Raw genomic sequence first — 18,554 nt, forward strand, 5'->3', positions numbered from 1 at the left:
GACCCCAGAACCTGCAGTGCTCGGCCACCCTCCCCATCCAGGAGCCTGGCCCACAGGCGCTGCCGAATTGGGTTCTGTTTCTGTAAGTGCTTGTGGGAAAAGGCTAGGGACTCAGGGCAAATGTGGCTTGATTAATAGATTAAAACTGGGATATCATGTTGCTGGGGATTGCAACCTGGGAGTGAACTTGGCTGTGAAATAAGGGAAGAAATAGCCTGGTTGTAAGAGTACTTCTGGGGCAGAAGGTCCCCTGATAAGCTGGCATGGGAATTGGTCTGCCTGAGAGCTTCCAGTTGGCTTCTTGGGAAAAAGAGAGAGAGAGAGATTGTTCAGACAGGTGCATAATCAATACAGGTTGTAAACAACTGAATTCTGTTCCCTCACAGCTGGGATACAAGAAGGGTATGAGGCGGCTTAGCTAATAACCAGAGAATGGCTCGCAGTGACTAAGGGGTGGGGTGTGGTGGGGAGGAGAGATGGGACCTGCCTCCTGAAAGAACCTGTCCTAGGAGACAAGGAAGGTGACGCTGATTGGGAATGCACAAAGTGTTTATATTTCACCACCAAGTAGTTAATATTTTACATTGATAAATAGAAATAGATGGTAAACTATGGTGGAATGATAGCCGTTATTTTAGGGTCCTCACATTTAAATGGATAGATTTTTATCTCCATTATAAAAGCACTTTTGGATAATTCCTTTTACAGTCATGTGAGGATTAAAAGTCAGTATTTGTTATTACTATTACCATGTTTATAGGGAATAAAAACTTTAGCACATGTGCAACAATAACATAATGGTTAGTCTTCTTAGCAACTGCCTCAGTAAGAGATCTTGACTTTGTAAGTCATGAGTCATAATTACAAATAAAATACATTAAAAATATGAACAATTATAACTATTACAACTATGTTGTTGATATGGATGACAGTCTTGGCTTCTTTCTCCCATTTTAAGAAATACCAAGCATCTGATTCCTCAGGTAGTGATGCTAATGCATTTTTGGCCTTTTCAACGACTTGACCCCGTGACCTCGGTTTTACTCACGTTGGTCACCACAGCCAGAATTGCGATTCCTTGCATGATGGGCTGCCACGCTCCGATGTCCTGGGCTTTTTCTGGCACCATGCGACGGTACTGGGTAGTCATTTTCCACGCGTCCACTCTTATTTCCAATATATTGTTCACCAGAGCCAACAGAGGGGCCAGTGGAAAAGAGGCCACAAATAAGGTGACAAAGCCAAACTGAATAACTGTCAATGAAATGGACACACATCATGGATGGTGGAGGGATGGAAAGACAACGGCAAACAACCAACTAACCCCCAAAGAGAACAGACATTTGTGGCACTAATAATATTCAACAGTGAAGTCATTAAAACACAAATATGAGATCTCTAAGGAAAAAGATGAATTATAGCCTGTTTCTTTCACATTTATATATTTAATAGGAATGAATAATATATTTAAATTAATCAACCAAAGTTATTTGCTGGTAAATGAACCCGGGACACTCTAAGCATATTATTCATTCTCAATGTTGAAATAATAGAAGGTTGGAAGATGATCTGTGACTTAGATATTGCCACAGTTTTTCTTTTTTTCAATCCTAACAAGCTAAAAAGAAGTAAGACATGCACCTTTGCGAAGACTCTGCTTAGAGAACGGTGGAGGAAACATGCTGAAAACAGGCCAATGAGCAAGCTCCCCTGAGTCTGTCAGAGAAGTTGAGGCATTACCACACATCACAGAAATGTACGTGGCAAACGTGTCTTAAGGTGAAATATAATCCTCCTTGAGGAAGTTTTATCTTGAAGTTGTAGCAGTTGATGTGGTCACCATAAGTCACGATACAAGTGGTGACTTAGAAGTTCTCCTCTTGCCTGTAATTTATGTGGCGTACACTATATATACTCTACGCTATTATGTTCCATTTTAGACTCTTTCCTCCTAACTGGCAGACCTTTAAAGTAAACTAGTGGAGAAGAGGAGAATGTCAGCCCTTTTAAGGCTTCCGCTTAGACAAGGGGCAGGGACCACTCTGGCCAGGAAGGGCCAGGCTGTGGAGGGTGGCTGGGCAGGAGGAGCTGGCAATGGCTGCTGCTCTCAGAGGCCAGGGTGTGGTACAGATAGGTGTGGACATGTTCAGGGAAATCAGATAAGCAAGGGCTAGAGTTGGTGATGTCATCGAGTCAGCAGCACAGCATCAAGCAGTGATGTCAATGTTTGTGTCTATGACTCATCCAACCCTGAATGAACTCAACTGCCTACAGGTGTGAACTGGCAAGTGCGTGTCCTAAAGAAGGGACCACTCACAGCTGCCAGATTCGGACTAGATTGACAATAAGCTCAGCTAAAAACCCAAAAAGGAAAAGATACCATTTATAATGACAACAAAAGTACAGATGATTTAGAAATAAATTAGTGAGAAATGTTAAGACTCTTACAATGACTTTAAAAAATAAGGTAAAACAAATAATGATGAATGAATAAATGATGCGCAGACTCAACTTTGGGGACATATCATTTGGGAGCATATCATTTTTTTTCTCTAAAATATAAATTAGCATTTGAATGCAAATTTAGTTAATAATCCCAAATGAATAAAAAAAGCTGAAAAGTGATGCTGAAATTTTTAAAGAAATATGCACAAATAAAACAACAGGAGGAATGTGTGAACTGACAGTATTAGGGACATCCTGAAAAACAACAAAACGAGACTAGCTCTACGAGATATTAATGCATATTACAGTGCTATGATAATTGAAACAGTTTATAACAGGTGCACTAGTAGATAGTATGAATTATACAGAATAGATGTCAAGAATAGATGCAGATATTCATGGGATTTTAATGTATTATAAATATGATACTTCAAATCAGTAGATTTGAGCATGGAGCGATTAGCTCCACACTGGAAAAACTGGCATAGAGTCCTCACTTTTGACACCAAAATCAATTCCAGATGGTATAGTCTGTTCTGATATTCAAGTGAGAATACCTTTTGAAAGCAAGCAAGAAAGAGAAAGTAACAGCCTATCAATTCAATTCAGCAAGGCAAAAACACCCATCGGGAAAACAAAGATAACTCGCCTGGCACTTCTTCATGACCTACATGCTAATACTTTCCATGCTTTCTTCATCACTTTAAAGTCAAGTTTCTTGAAGTGTACTACACTGAGTCTTTCTCCACCCCTCGCCGCCCCTGCCACAGCCCTCACCCCTGCACCGAGACTCCTCCTGCATCTGCCCGCGGCTGCGTGTTCCAAAGCCACTCACATTTCAGTCCTTAGTGATGCGACTACTAGGCTGATTTTGATATGGCCAAACATTTTCCTCTCTGTGGCATGTGTTTCCTCTGTGTTACTGTTTTCCTTAAATTTTAAAAAGCCTTGGGGTGTGTGTGTGTGGCCAGATTATTGTGATCTCTGAACACATAATAGTCTGGCCACTCAGTATATATATATTAGAGGCCCGGTGCATGAATTCGTGCATGGGTAGGGTCCAGCCAGCCTGGCCAGGGGGAGGGGACATGGGTGGTTGGCAGGCCTGCCTACTGGTCGAACTCCTGGTCGAGGGGACAATTTGCATATTAGCCTTTTATTATATAGGATATACACTGAGTGTACAGATTATTATGCGTTCAGAGATCATAATAATCTGGCCACTCAGTGTATATAAAACAAAAATATTTATACACACACATTTTTTTAAAAGGCTACCTAATTATAGTGCTTTTTCCATTTCGGAAAGCTCATCCTGCCAAGACAAGGAAACGTCAATGCAGGTGGTGGATGGAAACAGAGCAGAGGTGAGGAAGTGGGGGAGACAGGCCTGCGTCCTAGAGAATGGGGTGGGGGTGCTGTAGACCTGGAGCAAGAGGAGAGGAAGGGGGTGGTGCAAGGAGCAGGTGAAGACAGCTGATATTAATTACAGTAAATTAAATGGAGAAATTATTACATTGTTTTAATTTTTTGAAATTAGGGATGGAGGAAGGTGAGGTCAAACAGGGCCTATGTCATCACTTCACTGCATTCCATTTATGGCTCGTGCCCACTGGGAAGGCACCGCCAAGTTCTGGAGACACTGGTGCCTGTGCTATGCCGTGCTCTATGTACGAAATGCTAGCTTACGGCCTCCGGACTACAGACCGACAGACCATTTCTCTTATGTCCCATGCCCAAGATTTCAGAAGTCACAACCATACACTCAGGGAGGCAATTTTGGTTAACATCCCAGATTACTCTAATAATTTCAAAGGATAGTGGGGAATTTGCTAAATAAAAAGAAATTTCACTCAAAAAGCGCCCCACTCTCTCATCAGCCGGTGTGGCTCAGTGGTTGAACATCAACTTATGAACCAGGAGGTCACAGCTGGTGTGGCTCAATGGTTGAACATCAACTTATGAACCAGGAGGTCATAGTTTGATTCCAGGTCGGGGCACATGTCTGGGTTGTGGGCTCGATCCTCAGTCGGGGGAAGCAGGAGGCAGCCAATCAATGATTCTTATCATTGATGTTTCCATCTCTCTCTCCCTCTAAATAAAAATATATTAAAAAAAAAAAAAAAAAGCCCTCTCCCACCCTCCCCAAAACCTATGCCCTACAGAACTTGGTGGGAGTGGCTGGGGCAATCTTAATGTAAATTCCACTCACAGTGGGATGTGTGTGTTGAAACTCCACACTCAAGTCACTTAAATGACTATGAGGACTAGGGCCAGGCGGTGGTGTTCCAGCTGCGACTGAAAGAAGCGGAGGCTTTGCAGCGCCCTCCTTCGGGAGCAGACTGGCGGGGAGAGGCATGCGCACAGTCACTACCTCCACACAGGGGTCAAGCTAGGGCCTGAGAAAAGGGCAGCTAGTGTGTGTGGAAAGTGGAGGGTCGCTGCTGGGGCCTGGCAGGAATTCCTCAGACAGAACAGAAGGCAGGTGTTTCAGGTCGGCGCAAGGGTGGAGGGCTCCAGGGTTGTTTGTCGGAAGGTGTTTCCCTTCATAACTGAACAGGCAGATGGTGGTGTCATCATGATATGGGAAACAGGAAGCAAGGAGAAACTGTGTGGTGATGAGACCACCACCAAAGGCACTCTCCTTAGAAAAAAATAATTCAAAAGGCACTTAGGAATTCTATCACCCACAAAATGATCCATTTCACTCTGGAGTTGAAGACAGAATAACGGACTGCCTACTCTTATAAACTGATGGATTTTTTTTAATTCATTAGGTATTATTTAGATAATAGGAAAACAATTTAATCTAAAAAAACTGTCTATAATAGTTGTTATTTTATCTTTTCTTAAACGGTAGTGTGAGGCCAAATTATTTAGTTGGAAATTATTTTAATGGGAGTAGGAAACCCTAAAGGTCATATCAACTTCTCCCCAAGCCACAACCCTGTAACGTTTCCTCTCAATGTCACTGGTTTGACTAATCAACTCCAGGAAAATAACTCTTTTTTTCCAACTTTTATTGGTGCTAAAATAGCAAATGACATTCTGCCCCAGAAAGCTGTTATTAATGCTGATAATGGCTCCACATGAAATATTTATAATTATGACTCATTTTAGAACAACAGGTAAGTGTCTTGAAAGTCCTTTTGGAAATAAACGGAATAAATATAGCTTCTGCATTATGTATGGCAGCTACACCCTTAATTGAACCTGGTCACAAAACACAACAGAAGCAAATAGGAAATTCAAATCAGACTCCAGGCTGCAAAGCGTTGCTGACTGTAGAAGCTCCAAGATGAACCTTTCACTCACTGAAGGAAGCAGCTGTGTTTCCATGGATAACATGTATTTTTACAAGCAATTATTTTATATATAGAATGTGATTTAATAAAAGCCGCCCTCTCTCTCTGCCAACTTGTAAACAGGAACCACAAAGGGTGTCTGCAAACACACAGACTCCTTTGCATAAATGCAAGGTCTGTCACCCACAATGCTGTGCCTCCTGTTCTATTCTTCTAAGCTTAAGAAACTGTAATTCATTGCAATGGTTAGCTGGAAGGGCACAGATACGAAACATATACATGGTTAGCCTTCTGACAGATATAAGCATGCCATGCATAATAGCAAAGATGCTGGAAATCTATTTTGAGGTGCATCCATTTAAAGGCAACTGAGAGCTCAAAATCCAGTTCAACTGAAGAGAAACAGACCCTAAGCAAACACTCCACAAATGGACCAAGGCCATCAAGAAGGAGGAGGCCTGTGCTAAATCTTAATTCCAGACCAGCCAAGTGGTTCTGAATTCAAGCCAGTGATGAGTCATGAGGTCACTCAAGGAACCAGGCAGAAACCACCAGCCAGAAGGAATGGACACGCTGCAGAGGCAGGTGTGAAAGCAGGCGGGGGGCCCTGTATCACCTCTGGGACAAGCAGCAACACGCCCTGCCCGGCTTTCTGCACAGCCTTGCTTGCTGGACTCGGTTCGGAAGTGTATCGGCAACAGCTGTGCCCGCGTGGACTCCAGCCGAGCCGAATCACATCCAATAGTAGTTTCAAGTTCACCCTCAGAGAACATGGTTAGAATGCTCCGAGAACTAATGGTGAAGATGAACCTCAATGACTACTCCATTTCATCGGTAATACATCTTTAACTCTGTACAACAAAGATACCCACAGTCACCTTATGGGAAAGCCTGATTATACAGTTTTATATAATCAGGCTTTCCAATGGAGGAAAACATATCCCATTTTAATATGCTAGATCATTATTTGGCTTGAAAACCATGACTTTTGGGATCCAAAACATGCTCCATTATAACTTATATCATCTAAAATATCACTTGCGACTTACTCATTTCAAGGTACTCGTAAAATAATCCCAGTCTTCCCATGAGTTGCAGATGGTAGTCCTGTTCCCATCGCGGGGTTATCTTTTCTGAACCCGAAACTGTGCGGCAGCGTCCAATTAGATTCTTGACCCAGCTGCCAAAAGGACCAAATGATAAGTTAGACTATTATCAGACCAAGTCATAAAAGTATTCAGTGGTATCTCAAGCTGAATGCATTACCTTCCCAATAAATACATCTTGTGCTTTGACTATGTACCTCGGTATATCAAAATTGTAACTGCTACATTTTCTCTTAGCTCCTTTCATATGGGCAGTTCAGTTAAAAGATGTTTTCCCTCTTTTGATTAACTTCCTTTTTTTCTCTCATTTCTATGTTATTATACAAAATTGTCTTTCCAGAAAAAAAACAAAGACATAGATTGTGAGCTGGTGATAAGTGCTGCGAGAAAAAGTGTTTGCATTTGTGGTAGGGGGTGGTGGCAGGCAGGTTGGTTTATTAAAAGTAACATTTGAACAGAGATATTAAGAAGGTGAAAGGGTGCCACTGAGCAGTGGTTAGAGCACTGGTCTGCACACAGAAGGTCCTTGGGTCTGAGTCCCGGTTAAGGGCATGTACAGGTTCGCTCTCTGGCCCTGGTCAGGGCGTGTGCAGAAGACAACCAATCTATGTCTCTCACATCGATGTTCCTTTTTCTCTCACCCCCCTCCCACTTTTCCACTCAAAAAAAGGAAAAAAATATCCTCGGGTGAGGATTAACAACAACAAAAAAGAAGGCAAAGGGGCAAGCAGGAGAGATAAAAAGCCATTGTGAGGATGTGGGTGATTTTTACTCTGAGGGAACTGGGGAGCCACTGAGGGGCACAGAGAAAAGTGACATAGTTTGAGATTGGATAAAACAGCTCTAAGATCCTATGCTAAGCTGGACAGATCAAGGACCAGACACACAATAAACTTCCTGGAAGTCATCGTGCAGAGCGAGGAGGAGACGGCCGTGGGTGGCCCAGCGCTCTGCCCATTGTGGCACACTGTCCCCGCAGAGCTGTCTGCTGTCCTTCTATGTTGTGTTTTTCTCCTCCTCAAAGCCTGTGGCCCAGATAAATGCTCCCCTTTTTATGGCAATTGGTCCTAAAAAAAATCGGAGTTGGTAGCGACCTGAGGGTGCACCTGCAGCAGAGAGAACCGTTGTCCCCTAAAGCAGTGGGGCTTGTGGTTTCCTTGCTGCGTTCATCGGAGGAGGAGCCACAACAGCAAACTTCAAATGCAGACACAAACATCTGACTAAGCCTCGGCTGAAGGAACACCATGTTTATATGGATTTCACATGCGGACAGTGAGAAGGCTTCCCACTAAGTAAAGGCAGCTGTATATATTGCATGTGCATGCACACACATGGATACACACACACACACATGGTAAGATATGACTAGCTCACCATGCTGGTTTCCCACTGCTACTGATCTCAGCGTTAACTCTGCACTGACCGTTCCCTGAGGTTTACTAAGGGAGATTTCTCTACAATAAACGTGCCCCTGGCTTCACGATCCTCCCCCACTTCTTTCTCTTCTATGACATTAGGGACGAAGCAGGAGGCTGTGGAAGGTGGGGGGGATGTGGATGCAGACACCCCTTGAATCTGAATCCACACTTCACTGCTTAGTCACTATGTACCTTCGGTCAAGTTCAAATCAAATGGGGTGATAAACCCTACACTGTCCAGGGTTGCTGTCAGGATTGAACGATTCAAAACAGATAAAGCATTTAGCACAATTCCTAACACTTCAAACCTCACCACACAGGATTAGTTTTTGACCAACTCAGGCCTAAGTTATTTAGAACTTGGCTTGGGGATGCAGCGCTGTCTGGATCGGCGGATCTCACTGCAGCCCTTACGAGAAAAACACAATGCTAGTTGCTAGTGCTACTTCCTAGGCTCCAACCCAAAGCTCTGAAATCCGTCAAGTCTGGGAATCCGCGGTTTTACAGGCGTCTTGTGACGCAGGTGGCACCAGGGACCACACGTGTCCATCACCCCTGCTGACCCCAAACTCGAGGTTACTGGTTTTGATTGGCTTCTGTTTTGCTCTGCCTCACACTTCCAGCCTCAGCCTCTTGCTGAATCTTCTCCGGGGCCCAGAGAGGCAGGTCTTTTACTACCGGGATCCCAAATCCATCACAGTTTGGATTCGGGTGGAAACTTCTGTCCTGGCATGACTGACTCATCCGGCGCTTCCCTCCGGTACTTACTGTCCTGCCTTCCCTCACCCAGAACTAGTCACCTCAGAGGTCACAGTCTCTCTGAAGAGCTTTCCTTCCTGAGCTACAGATGCTAAGCCTCCTGTTCAGTCTTCCTGAATGAGCCACTCATCCGTGGAAGGAAATCTCGGGCTGTAGTCCGTCCATCATCGCCCCTGGTCTTTTGGGTTATCTACTGGGTCATGATTCTAGTGCAGGGGCATCCATCTTGACTGCACATGAGACTCACCTAGAGCAAGTTTTAAAAATACAGACACCAGACACTTCTTCCCCTGGCCAAGGCTGCACGCTGCCTCCCTCCAGCAGGGGTTACTAAATAATTTCCCTAGGAATTTACCGGGAAATATTAGCATAACAGCATTGTAATAAGTTGCCTTCTACAAAGCCTTTATTAGGTGTAGAGCACAGTGTGAAGTACTTTGTACCTCATTTTCCCTTTGATCTTCGTTATTCTATTTAATCCACATACTGCAGAAAAATCACCATTTGTGTTTTGAATGTTCTATAGGATTCCCACTCGCTAACTTTGAACACAAGCACCCTTTACTCCCTGAAGCTATTTCATGCCTGAGTTTATACTGTTCCTGAATTTAAAAAAGGAATGAGGGATACCTGTATTCAGGGTTCTCTTACTGTAGGTCTCTGGTTCCCCCTCTAGCCAATGCACATAAAATATCTCTTCTCGCCGAAACCGGTTTGGCTCAGTGGATAGAGCGTCGGCCTGCGGACTGAAAGGTCCCAGGTTCGATTCCGGTCAAGGGCATGTACCTTGGTTGCGGGCACGTCCCCAGTGGGGGGTGTGCAGGAGGCAGCTGATCGATGTTTCTCTCTCATCGATGTTTCTAGCTCTCTGTCCCTCTCCCTTCCTCTCTGTAAAAAATCAATAAAATATATTTAAAAAAAAAAATATCTCTTCTCAAGGGAACAGTTCACTTTTCTTGTAAGTAGTCCATACCCATTGAGGAAAGTACAGAAAACATAAAGGAAGAAAATTACAGCCATCCATTATCTAAACTTTGACCAAAGGATGATGCTGTTGGCAATTTGTATATTTAACTTTAATTATTTTCCTTAACATTTTATCATAAAAATCTCTCCAGAGTGAGTTGCTTAATGCAGAAATTGCACCAGCCTTTTGTTAAGTATGTCCGGAATAGAATTCCCAGGGATGCCTCCAACATTAAGTGAAGCCAGGAAGGCCGCGGAGCTCTGAGCTCTTGTCTGAGTCCAACAAACAATTCTATTAACTTACTAATTCTATTAAGTTATTAACGTTATGGATTTCAGGCATATGAGTCACTCATTCACTCAGTGGGTGCTGAGTGCCTATTAAGCACCAGGTGCTGATGAGACCCCGCCGGAACCTGGGGCACAGTGCCGGGTATGCTGCTTCACTTACTCCAAGAGTCATAGCCAAGGGCCCAAGTGGGCTGGGGGTGGGGGGGGGGGGAGGGAGAGGGGCATAAGAGGTACATTTATGGTGGAATCCATTTCACTAGGACACATTTAAATTGTGTGAAAAGAGCCACTGACTTAAAAGGTTTTTGTCTCCCTTCCTATGTATTTTTGGGATGTGGGTAGTACTAGGTAGCAAGAGTAACTAACATATCTTTAGTATGTTAGAATTTTGTATGAAAGAGTATACACAGAGAAGAAGCAGTGACGAGAAGAGCCTGAGTCACTCTCTAACTTGGCTAACACTTAGCATTCCCAGTTTTCAAACAAGAGAAAAGATGATTCAGAACGCACTGTTTTACGTCAGGAGAAGAAATATCGGAAGGCAAACTTCAGGTCCCTATAATTTGTAGCCATGGGCTTACGGGAAATGAAGGTGTAAACATAGACATGTCTACACTGTTGGTTGGACTATCTTGTCCGGAGACGTGTAATAAGCATCGAGTCTACGCTACCTTAGAGGTAGGCATGCAGTTACGTGGACATGTAGGCAAAAGACTTGGTTGGGAGGGCTGTTATCCCCTGTCCCACATCCCGGATTACACGACTTGATACTCACGGAAGTAACACCTCTTGTATGTTATTCCAGATTGCCTTTCCTCCCATGATTATTGTCAGCTGTGTTGTCAGTTCAAGGAGACAGCCACCTGGGTCACACTGGAATATTAAAAAATTTCATTTAGAAATTAGATGGCTCTAACACGAAACAGAATCATTCATTTTAATTTTTCCGATCTTCTCTTTAGGCTGAAAAAAATATCTAAACATGTTCAATGAAGAAACTGTTTTCAATTGTCGAGAGAAGACAATTCTGCGTTCATACCTCTTCATTCCTGTATTTTCCCAGCCAGTACACTGGATCTCCAGGATAACCTACAAATTTGCCCTTGAAGAAGGCGATGTAGAAGCATGAGGAGTAGTAGTTGACAAACTGGAATAAGAACATCTTCATGGTTAGACTGTTCTCATAATCAGTCTGGGTCCGTGGGAGTTCTGTAGTTAACCAAAGAAAAGTTAAGTTTTAAAAATTGTGAACAGCGACGAGACCCTAAATTGTGAACAGCGACGAGACCCTAATCAAAGACACAGACATAGGAGTTAAATTGTTTTAAAAATACAATTCACACTGTTTCCATTTAAGCTGTTTTGAACTCCTTAATAGAGCTACTGTGTTAAGTCAAGTTTACACATTGTTATAAGAGCTTCTCCCCCATAAATACATCCCACAAGGCAAAAAAATATTCAACTGTTCCTTAAAATGTACAAGCACAATGTTATCAAATGGGCAAGAATGATATTCTCGTCTTTTTTAGGGTAGGTGTTGAAGAAAACCAACAAAACAAGGGAAACTGGCTAGAAGCATTTGGGGAAGACAAACCAAGTCCCCTTTTTAGTTTAGAATTTAGATGGGGCTGATCACTCTCAGAACATGACCACGGAGCAGACACATGCAGCGAGTGGGAAGCACTTAACTTTGGCCACAAAGCAGCTGCCTGGGATACAAGCCAGAGAGGAGAATCACTTATTACAAAAGCGAGAGCTGATGAGAATGGAGCTGTATTAATGCGAACAGAATGGGGGAAGACATGTAACAGCATGATCGCTTGTCCTCTCAGCAACAGAGGCGCGTATTTGCCACTGGAACCATGACCCTGCTCCACTTATTTGCAATAAAGAGACTATTTACTTTCAACAATAGGGCACATGATGTAATGTAATTGCAAATATCATCCAGCACTGATCTGTTTATACAAAGCTCGGACATTATAATGATTGTCTCTGCTTTGTCCCTTTTACTAATGCCAAGCTGTAGACAATTTCATCGCCCATCCAGGCCAGAGAAAATATGTTTACACTTGAAATTTTCGAGACTGGAATTGAAATGCCAAAAAGATATGGTCTCCATCTCCACCAGGTTCTGAAAATGTCCTAGACACGACTGAAACTATGGTAGGAACTTACCAAAATTAGTAATCATGATTGCCACTTTTTCATAGATGATGTTCAGAATCATGATGATGACGAAGCTGATGAGGGAAGCGGTGATGGATGTGGCTGTCTGTGGGGTCAGATACTTCTGGATTGGGTCTGTTCCATTCAGGTTCTTGGGAAGTTTTGCAGAAAATACAATGAACACTGAGAGTCTGTAGACAATGATCCCAATGACTGAAGCGATGATCAATAGGATCTGAAAGCACAATAAACACAGCAGCGTGAGACTACCCAGTCATCATATTTTACACTGAAAAATCGGCCTCAGGCCTGAAGTGGACAAGGTGCATGGGTGAAGTGATGTGAAATCTCACAGAACTGCCACAAGAGAGGCAGAAATCAAGTGCGTTAAAGGTCAAAGAAAAGGAATGAAGGAAGTCACAAGAGAGTGTGTCCACTAAAGTGAGACGTTAAAGTAGGAGAAGCTGTGTGCGGGAGTGAGGGAGTATGGGAACTCTGTACTTTCTGAGCAATTTTTCTGTAAATGCAATGCTGCTCTAAAAAAAAGGTCTATTAAAAAAAGTGCGTCTTCAGATGGAGTAAAAATGGAATAACTGGGAACGCGTTCTGGTAAGGAAAAAGTCTTTGTGATAGCAGGACCAGAGAAAACATCCCTCTATACTTATGACATCATTTAGGTTATGAATCAGTGGTTTTCTGCTCCTTTAAGGGCGCATGTGTCCTCCCAACAGAGAACGTATCTCTGGTCCAGGGTCAGTCAGCAGGTGCCAGCTTTCGTCTTAGTTTAGTGCCCAGGGCGGGTCTGACCAGGACCAGAGCTCCTAAGCTGTGCAGATGCCCCAGGGTAACCCCTGGAGATGGCAGCAGGTCTCTGCTTATCAAAGCTTCACACACTTTTCATGCTCACATCGTAAGACCTTAAACTGCAGTTATTCATAACCTGCGTTGGCACAAGCTTCCTTTCCCTAACCCATTGCATTTAGGACTGCACGCCCCATGTCAGCAGGAGTGTGTGAAGCAACAGTTTGCACGTGGTTGCTAGGATTTCACTTCCTCACCAGGCAGGTTTTCTCTGCCACTGAGGTCCCGTTTTGAAACTGTTTGCCCTGCATCTTCCTCTTGGACATACTCCAGAGCATGAACTCAAAGTGTCTGACTGCAGGTGATGACTACCACGAGAGAGAAAACCCACAAAGAGTGTCAGTCTCAGGACCAAGCAAGTGGTGTCATGGTTACAGTAACAGAGGAAGGCGACTGCTCACCTTGGAGAGCAGTCAAGGGAGCGACTGCAAGCACGGGCCTGGAGCCAGCCTCCTGCGTGGCAATCGGCTCTGCCTTGTACAAATGATGGAACCTTTGGGGGCCTCAGTCTCCTCAGCCATATACGGGGGGATCGTAATAGCAACTAACGTACAGAATTTTTGTGAGGACTCAGTGAGCTGCTGTCAGTAAAGACACATGAAAAATATGAAAAATACTATATAAATATTGGCTCTGATTATGGCAGCTAAAGTGTTAAGATGTTTTTCTTACCTTTTTAGGCCATCAATTTGTGGAGAAGGATTATATTTCCTCCTCTGACCTCTCTCATTATCTCCTTTGCTTCATTGTTAAGGAATAACATTTAAAAAAAAAAATGTGGCGTATATATGAAAATTTCCAAGGCCGAGAAATATGTATTAGAGAGGGTATATCAAATTCGTTCTCTCTCAGCACAACACATATAGTCCATATAATTTTTGAAGTTATTAAGGAATTATAATAGTTAAGATTCTTTCAGTGCTCACTATTCACCTCAGCACACATATATCTTTAAGTCCTCACACAGCCCCGGCAGGGAGGCAGTATCAGATCTCTTTCACAGAGGAGGAAAGAGAGCCACATAGAGACTAAGCAATTTGCCCCAAATTTAGCAACGAGTAAGTGAAGTAACTGAGAAATGCAAGGACCCCAAAGACCACTAACCTCTACATGGCGCTGCCTCCCACGTGGTTTCTGAAGTGAATTCTAATTCATTCCAGAGTTTTTACAAACATAATGTTTGCAAACTTCTTCAGGCACGTGACTGGTTCAATATTTCTCCATAGGAGGCAGAGAAGCTTTGCATTCGCCTTCCTCAAGTTTCTTACCTATCTTTCCTCCCTCTAACTTCAATGTACTTTTCTTACCATAACTCTGAATATGTACTCATCACAGAAAACTTGAAAGTACTCTGTGGTGAACAACAGTTGCTTTTGCTGCCCGGGGTCTGTTTCCAGCCTGAGAAAAGGACCCAGATTTTGCTTTTGGGGGGAATTCTCTCTACTTTTAGTCCCATGGTTTGGGCTAGACTGCCCTTCCTCCCCTGGGATTCTGATTAGATTGGGACAGACAGGTATCTCATCCTATTGACCGCAGCAATGGGCTCCGGGACTGACGACCTAATAAGAGCCACTTATGGAGGAGATATCTACCAGCGCCCATGGGAAAGAGAAGCTTCCGCTAGAGGACGCTGCTAAGAGAGACCTTGCTTGGCTTCCACATGATGTGAGATCTGGAATGCTGCAGCCATTCTGCAACCATAAGGGAGAGTGCCCAGAACCACCAGGCGGGAGACCACAGGACACAGAATAAAGATGGAACCAAACCCAGGCCTTGACTTCCTCGGGGCTGCAGTACCCATCCTGGACCAGAGCCAGACCTCAGACTGAGACTCTCAGTTACAGGAACCGATGCCCTCCAACCCCCACTTGGTAGCAGATTGATTTTTCTGTCACCCACAACTGAAAGATTCCTAACTATGAAAGTAAAGACTAAAAAGTACACAAAAATAGGAAAAATGTACCTACTATCTATCTGTAGGCACAATTCCTTCAGAACTATGTAGTTTGCATATTAAGTCATTTTAATAATTAATTGTATCTTTTCCTTAAGCCTATCATAACCATGACATTTTTACATGTCATAAAATATTTTCACGGACATAGCTTTTCACAGTTGCACAATACCCCATGGTATAAAGAATTAAAAGTAGAATATTTTGGCTGAAATATACATATATATATTAGAGGCCCGGTGCATGAATTCGTGCATGGGTAGGGTCTGGCCAGCCTGGCCAGGGGGAGGGGACATGGGCAGTTGGCTGGCCTGCCTGCTGGTCGAACTCCTGGTCGAGGGGACAATTTGCATATTAGCCTTTTATTATATAGGATATACACCGAGTGGCCAGATTATTATGCGTTCAGAGATCATAATAATCTGGCCACTCAGTGTATATAATGACTAAATCTTTACTGACTTTTACTTATTCTGAAATGCTTCCTGATTAAAAGTTTCTAAAACCTGAATTAGTAGATTAAAGTATATGAATATTTTTGACTCTTGATAATGCCAAATGGCTTTCTAAGAAGGCCAGAGCAGTGTAAAATTCTAACGGCCTAGATAGGAGAGTGCTGATCACTGCATTTCATCCTCTCAAACACTGAGTCATCACTTGAGAGGTGGAAAATTACATCTCATTTTAATGCACTAATCTAATTACTACTGAGGTTTGGCATCTGCCATGACGGTTTTCTTTTGTGACTGTGTGCCCATGTTCTCTGCCTCTAAGCTCTTGAGGGCTTGAGTATTAGCTTAGGAGTGATCTGGACATTTTATGTATTGAAGTTATTAACCCTTTGCCTATTTGTTAATAATTATTACTTCTGGTATTTTGTTTAAGCTTAAGATTCTTTTGATGTATGAAAATTGTTAAATATTTTCTTCCAAAAATTCTCCCATTGCTATTGTTTAGAAAATCTTTTTATATCTAGAGATCATATATTCATCAATATTTATTTCTAGTTATTTTTGGTGTTACTTATCTTTAATATTTCTGGAATTTATTATAGCATGTGGTTCATGTTCTTCAACTTTTCTGCCAATAGCTAACAAGTGTATTTATTGAATAATCTTTACTTATGCCAGATTTAGAATATTTCCCTTCTCCTATATTACTGATATCAGAGCCCATTCTGGGCTTCATGTCCTATTCTCTAATCTGGCTATTCTTGAGACAACAAAACTCTCTGTATATTGCAGATCATTATATTTCTAATATGATTTTATTAGTAATAAACTCTAATTTCATAAGTTCAGATATTTTAGAAATACTGTCTTTTGATCTAGAATCATTTGCGGCTTCTTTTACATTTTTCACTAGTTTTCATGACTTTTCTTTGATAGTTCCTGTTATCTTTTTGTTAAGACTATTCTTAGAGCTTTACACATTAATTTGTCATAATTGAATTTTATTTTAGTTGCTACTGGTGAAAAATTTTAGAATTCTTAGTGCCTCCCATATGGCTTCTTCACAAGAAACTGGAAAATACTGGACCGCTGATCTGATTTAAACAAATAAGATTACATAGTTTCCAACTCAGCTTCCTCAACATTTAAAATTGGATATTAAATTTTGTGAAGGACTCACCCAGAATAAGACAGCACTTGCGCAGAGGACGGCACGTATGCATTTCCCCCAGGTAGTGAAGGGAACCCGCTCTTCTTCCTGATTAAAAAAAAAAATAAAAAAATAAAAAATAGAAGTTTAGACAATCAAGGGATTACTCCAATGAAATGATTTTTCTCCTGATGGGTCACTATATCCTAGGCTGAATTTAATTTTTCTAAAAATTAGTTTTCAAACATAGCCTTCTCCCTCATAATCGCATGTTTTTTTTGTTAACAATTTCAAACATACATACAACAAAACATATGCAGTGCTCATTTTAATAGTATTTTTTGAAAATGCAAGTGTGAATAATAATTTATCTGCCATAACCTGAGCTCGGGAGTCGGGTACCTGACAAGGCCAAGCTGTGAAGCTGCATTTCTGCGCGTGTCTTAGGTGTTAGAAGTGAAGCAATGATAGCCCAGAGTCCGTGCAAGACGAAACGTCTCACAGATGTTTGCAAATGCTAGGTATCCAGTATGTGTTTCTTGGTTGAGCTTTACACATTTTTGTCATAACTGAATTTTTAAAGTTTTCCCTTTATATGAATATATTTAAAATTTTAAGAGCAGAAATCAATACCTCTCAGGATTTACTTGGCTAGTAAGAGAAGCTGTAGTACAGCAATAGCTGCAAATACTTTGGTGCTATTTACTCTGTGCCACGTACTATTCTAAGGAGGTTCTAAACATTAAGTCCATTCAGCCTTACTACAATCATTTGAGGAAGCAACTATATTTGTTTCCATTTTATAACTGAGGAAACAATTATCAGAGAAGTCAAATAATTTGTCCAGAATCATTCAGCCACTAACTTGCTGTGTTTGGATTTTAATTTAGGCAACCTCATCCTCAAGACCTGACCACCGCACTGTACGCCTCTCTAAACCAATGGAGGGTGTAGTGTTAGCATGAAAAGTAAAATGAGACATAAACTAAAGGTTAAAATAAACTTCCATCTTTAATTTTTTTAACAATGAAAATTTAAACCTATTAGTTGGTAATTTTAAATGTAAAATTGGCAGGTTTAAATTACCAAGTTGATTTTTCTTCAGTATTTTCCTCATGTTGCCAATATAAGCTTTTGTTTTTCAGAACTCAAAAAACATCATGAACATACAATTCTAAGTTTGGCTCTCATTTCTGAATCTATGATCTTTCAACAACACATGCTTTGGCTCTGTCTTCCACAGTCAACAGTGGGAGCTATTCATAATGGGATTATTCGCAGCTTGTTACAGTTACAAAGCCAAATGTCACCTTCTCTTGGTAACTGGACCTTGTTTCCCCCACTTATGAAATGAGGCGTTGAACTGCTCCCTCTGGTCCCTTTTAGTGCTGACAGTCTGTAAATATGTGGCTCAATTTATAAAATCTAGAATCAGGACATTTTCAGAAGCTCTTGGGAAAAGCATTTTTTTTCTAAGAGTTATTAATTTTCAGAAGCCACTGTCCTCAAGCTGATTGCTGCAAGTACAATCAGCTCTCAATTGCCTGTGTTGATGGAAAGAAGCAATAATTCAGACGATTAAAAAATCATCTTTTGCTGGTTTTGGAATATTTATACAGAAAGATATATAGGTGTTTGGTTTTGTTTTTAATTTTGTAGCAGCAGCAAATTTACCTTT

At 41.9% G+C, this 18,554-nt stretch overlaps 1 protein-coding gene across 2 annotated transcripts in view; it reads right to left on the bottom strand.

Moving 5' to 3' along the window:
• Window positions 1-18,554, bottom strand: part of ANO6 (anoctamin 6) — a 192,608-nt gene that overhangs the window by 11,959 nt on the left and 162,095 nt on the right. For both annotated transcript variants that reach the window (XM_080662363.1, XM_080662362.1), the window contains 6 exons: window positions 16,907-16,984; window positions 12,469-12,694; window positions 11,330-11,499; window positions 11,066-11,163; window positions 6,800-6,930; window positions 1,049-1,254 (listed from right to left, as the gene is read on the bottom strand). In XM_080662363.1, the coding sequence (XP_080518489.1) occupies window positions 1,049-1,254; window positions 6,800-6,930; window positions 11,066-11,163; window positions 11,330-11,499; window positions 12,469-12,694; window positions 16,907-16,984 (909 nt within the window). The remainder of the gene's footprint in view (window positions 1-1,048; window positions 1,255-6,799; window positions 6,931-11,065; window positions 11,164-11,329; window positions 11,500-12,468; window positions 12,695-16,906; window positions 16,985-18,554) is intronic.

This window comes from Plecotus auritus, assembly GCF_963455305.1.
Source record: "Plecotus auritus genome assembly, chromosome: 3".
NCBI classification, from domain to species: domain Eukaryota; kingdom Metazoa; phylum Chordata; class Mammalia; order Chiroptera; family Vespertilionidae; genus Plecotus; species Plecotus auritus.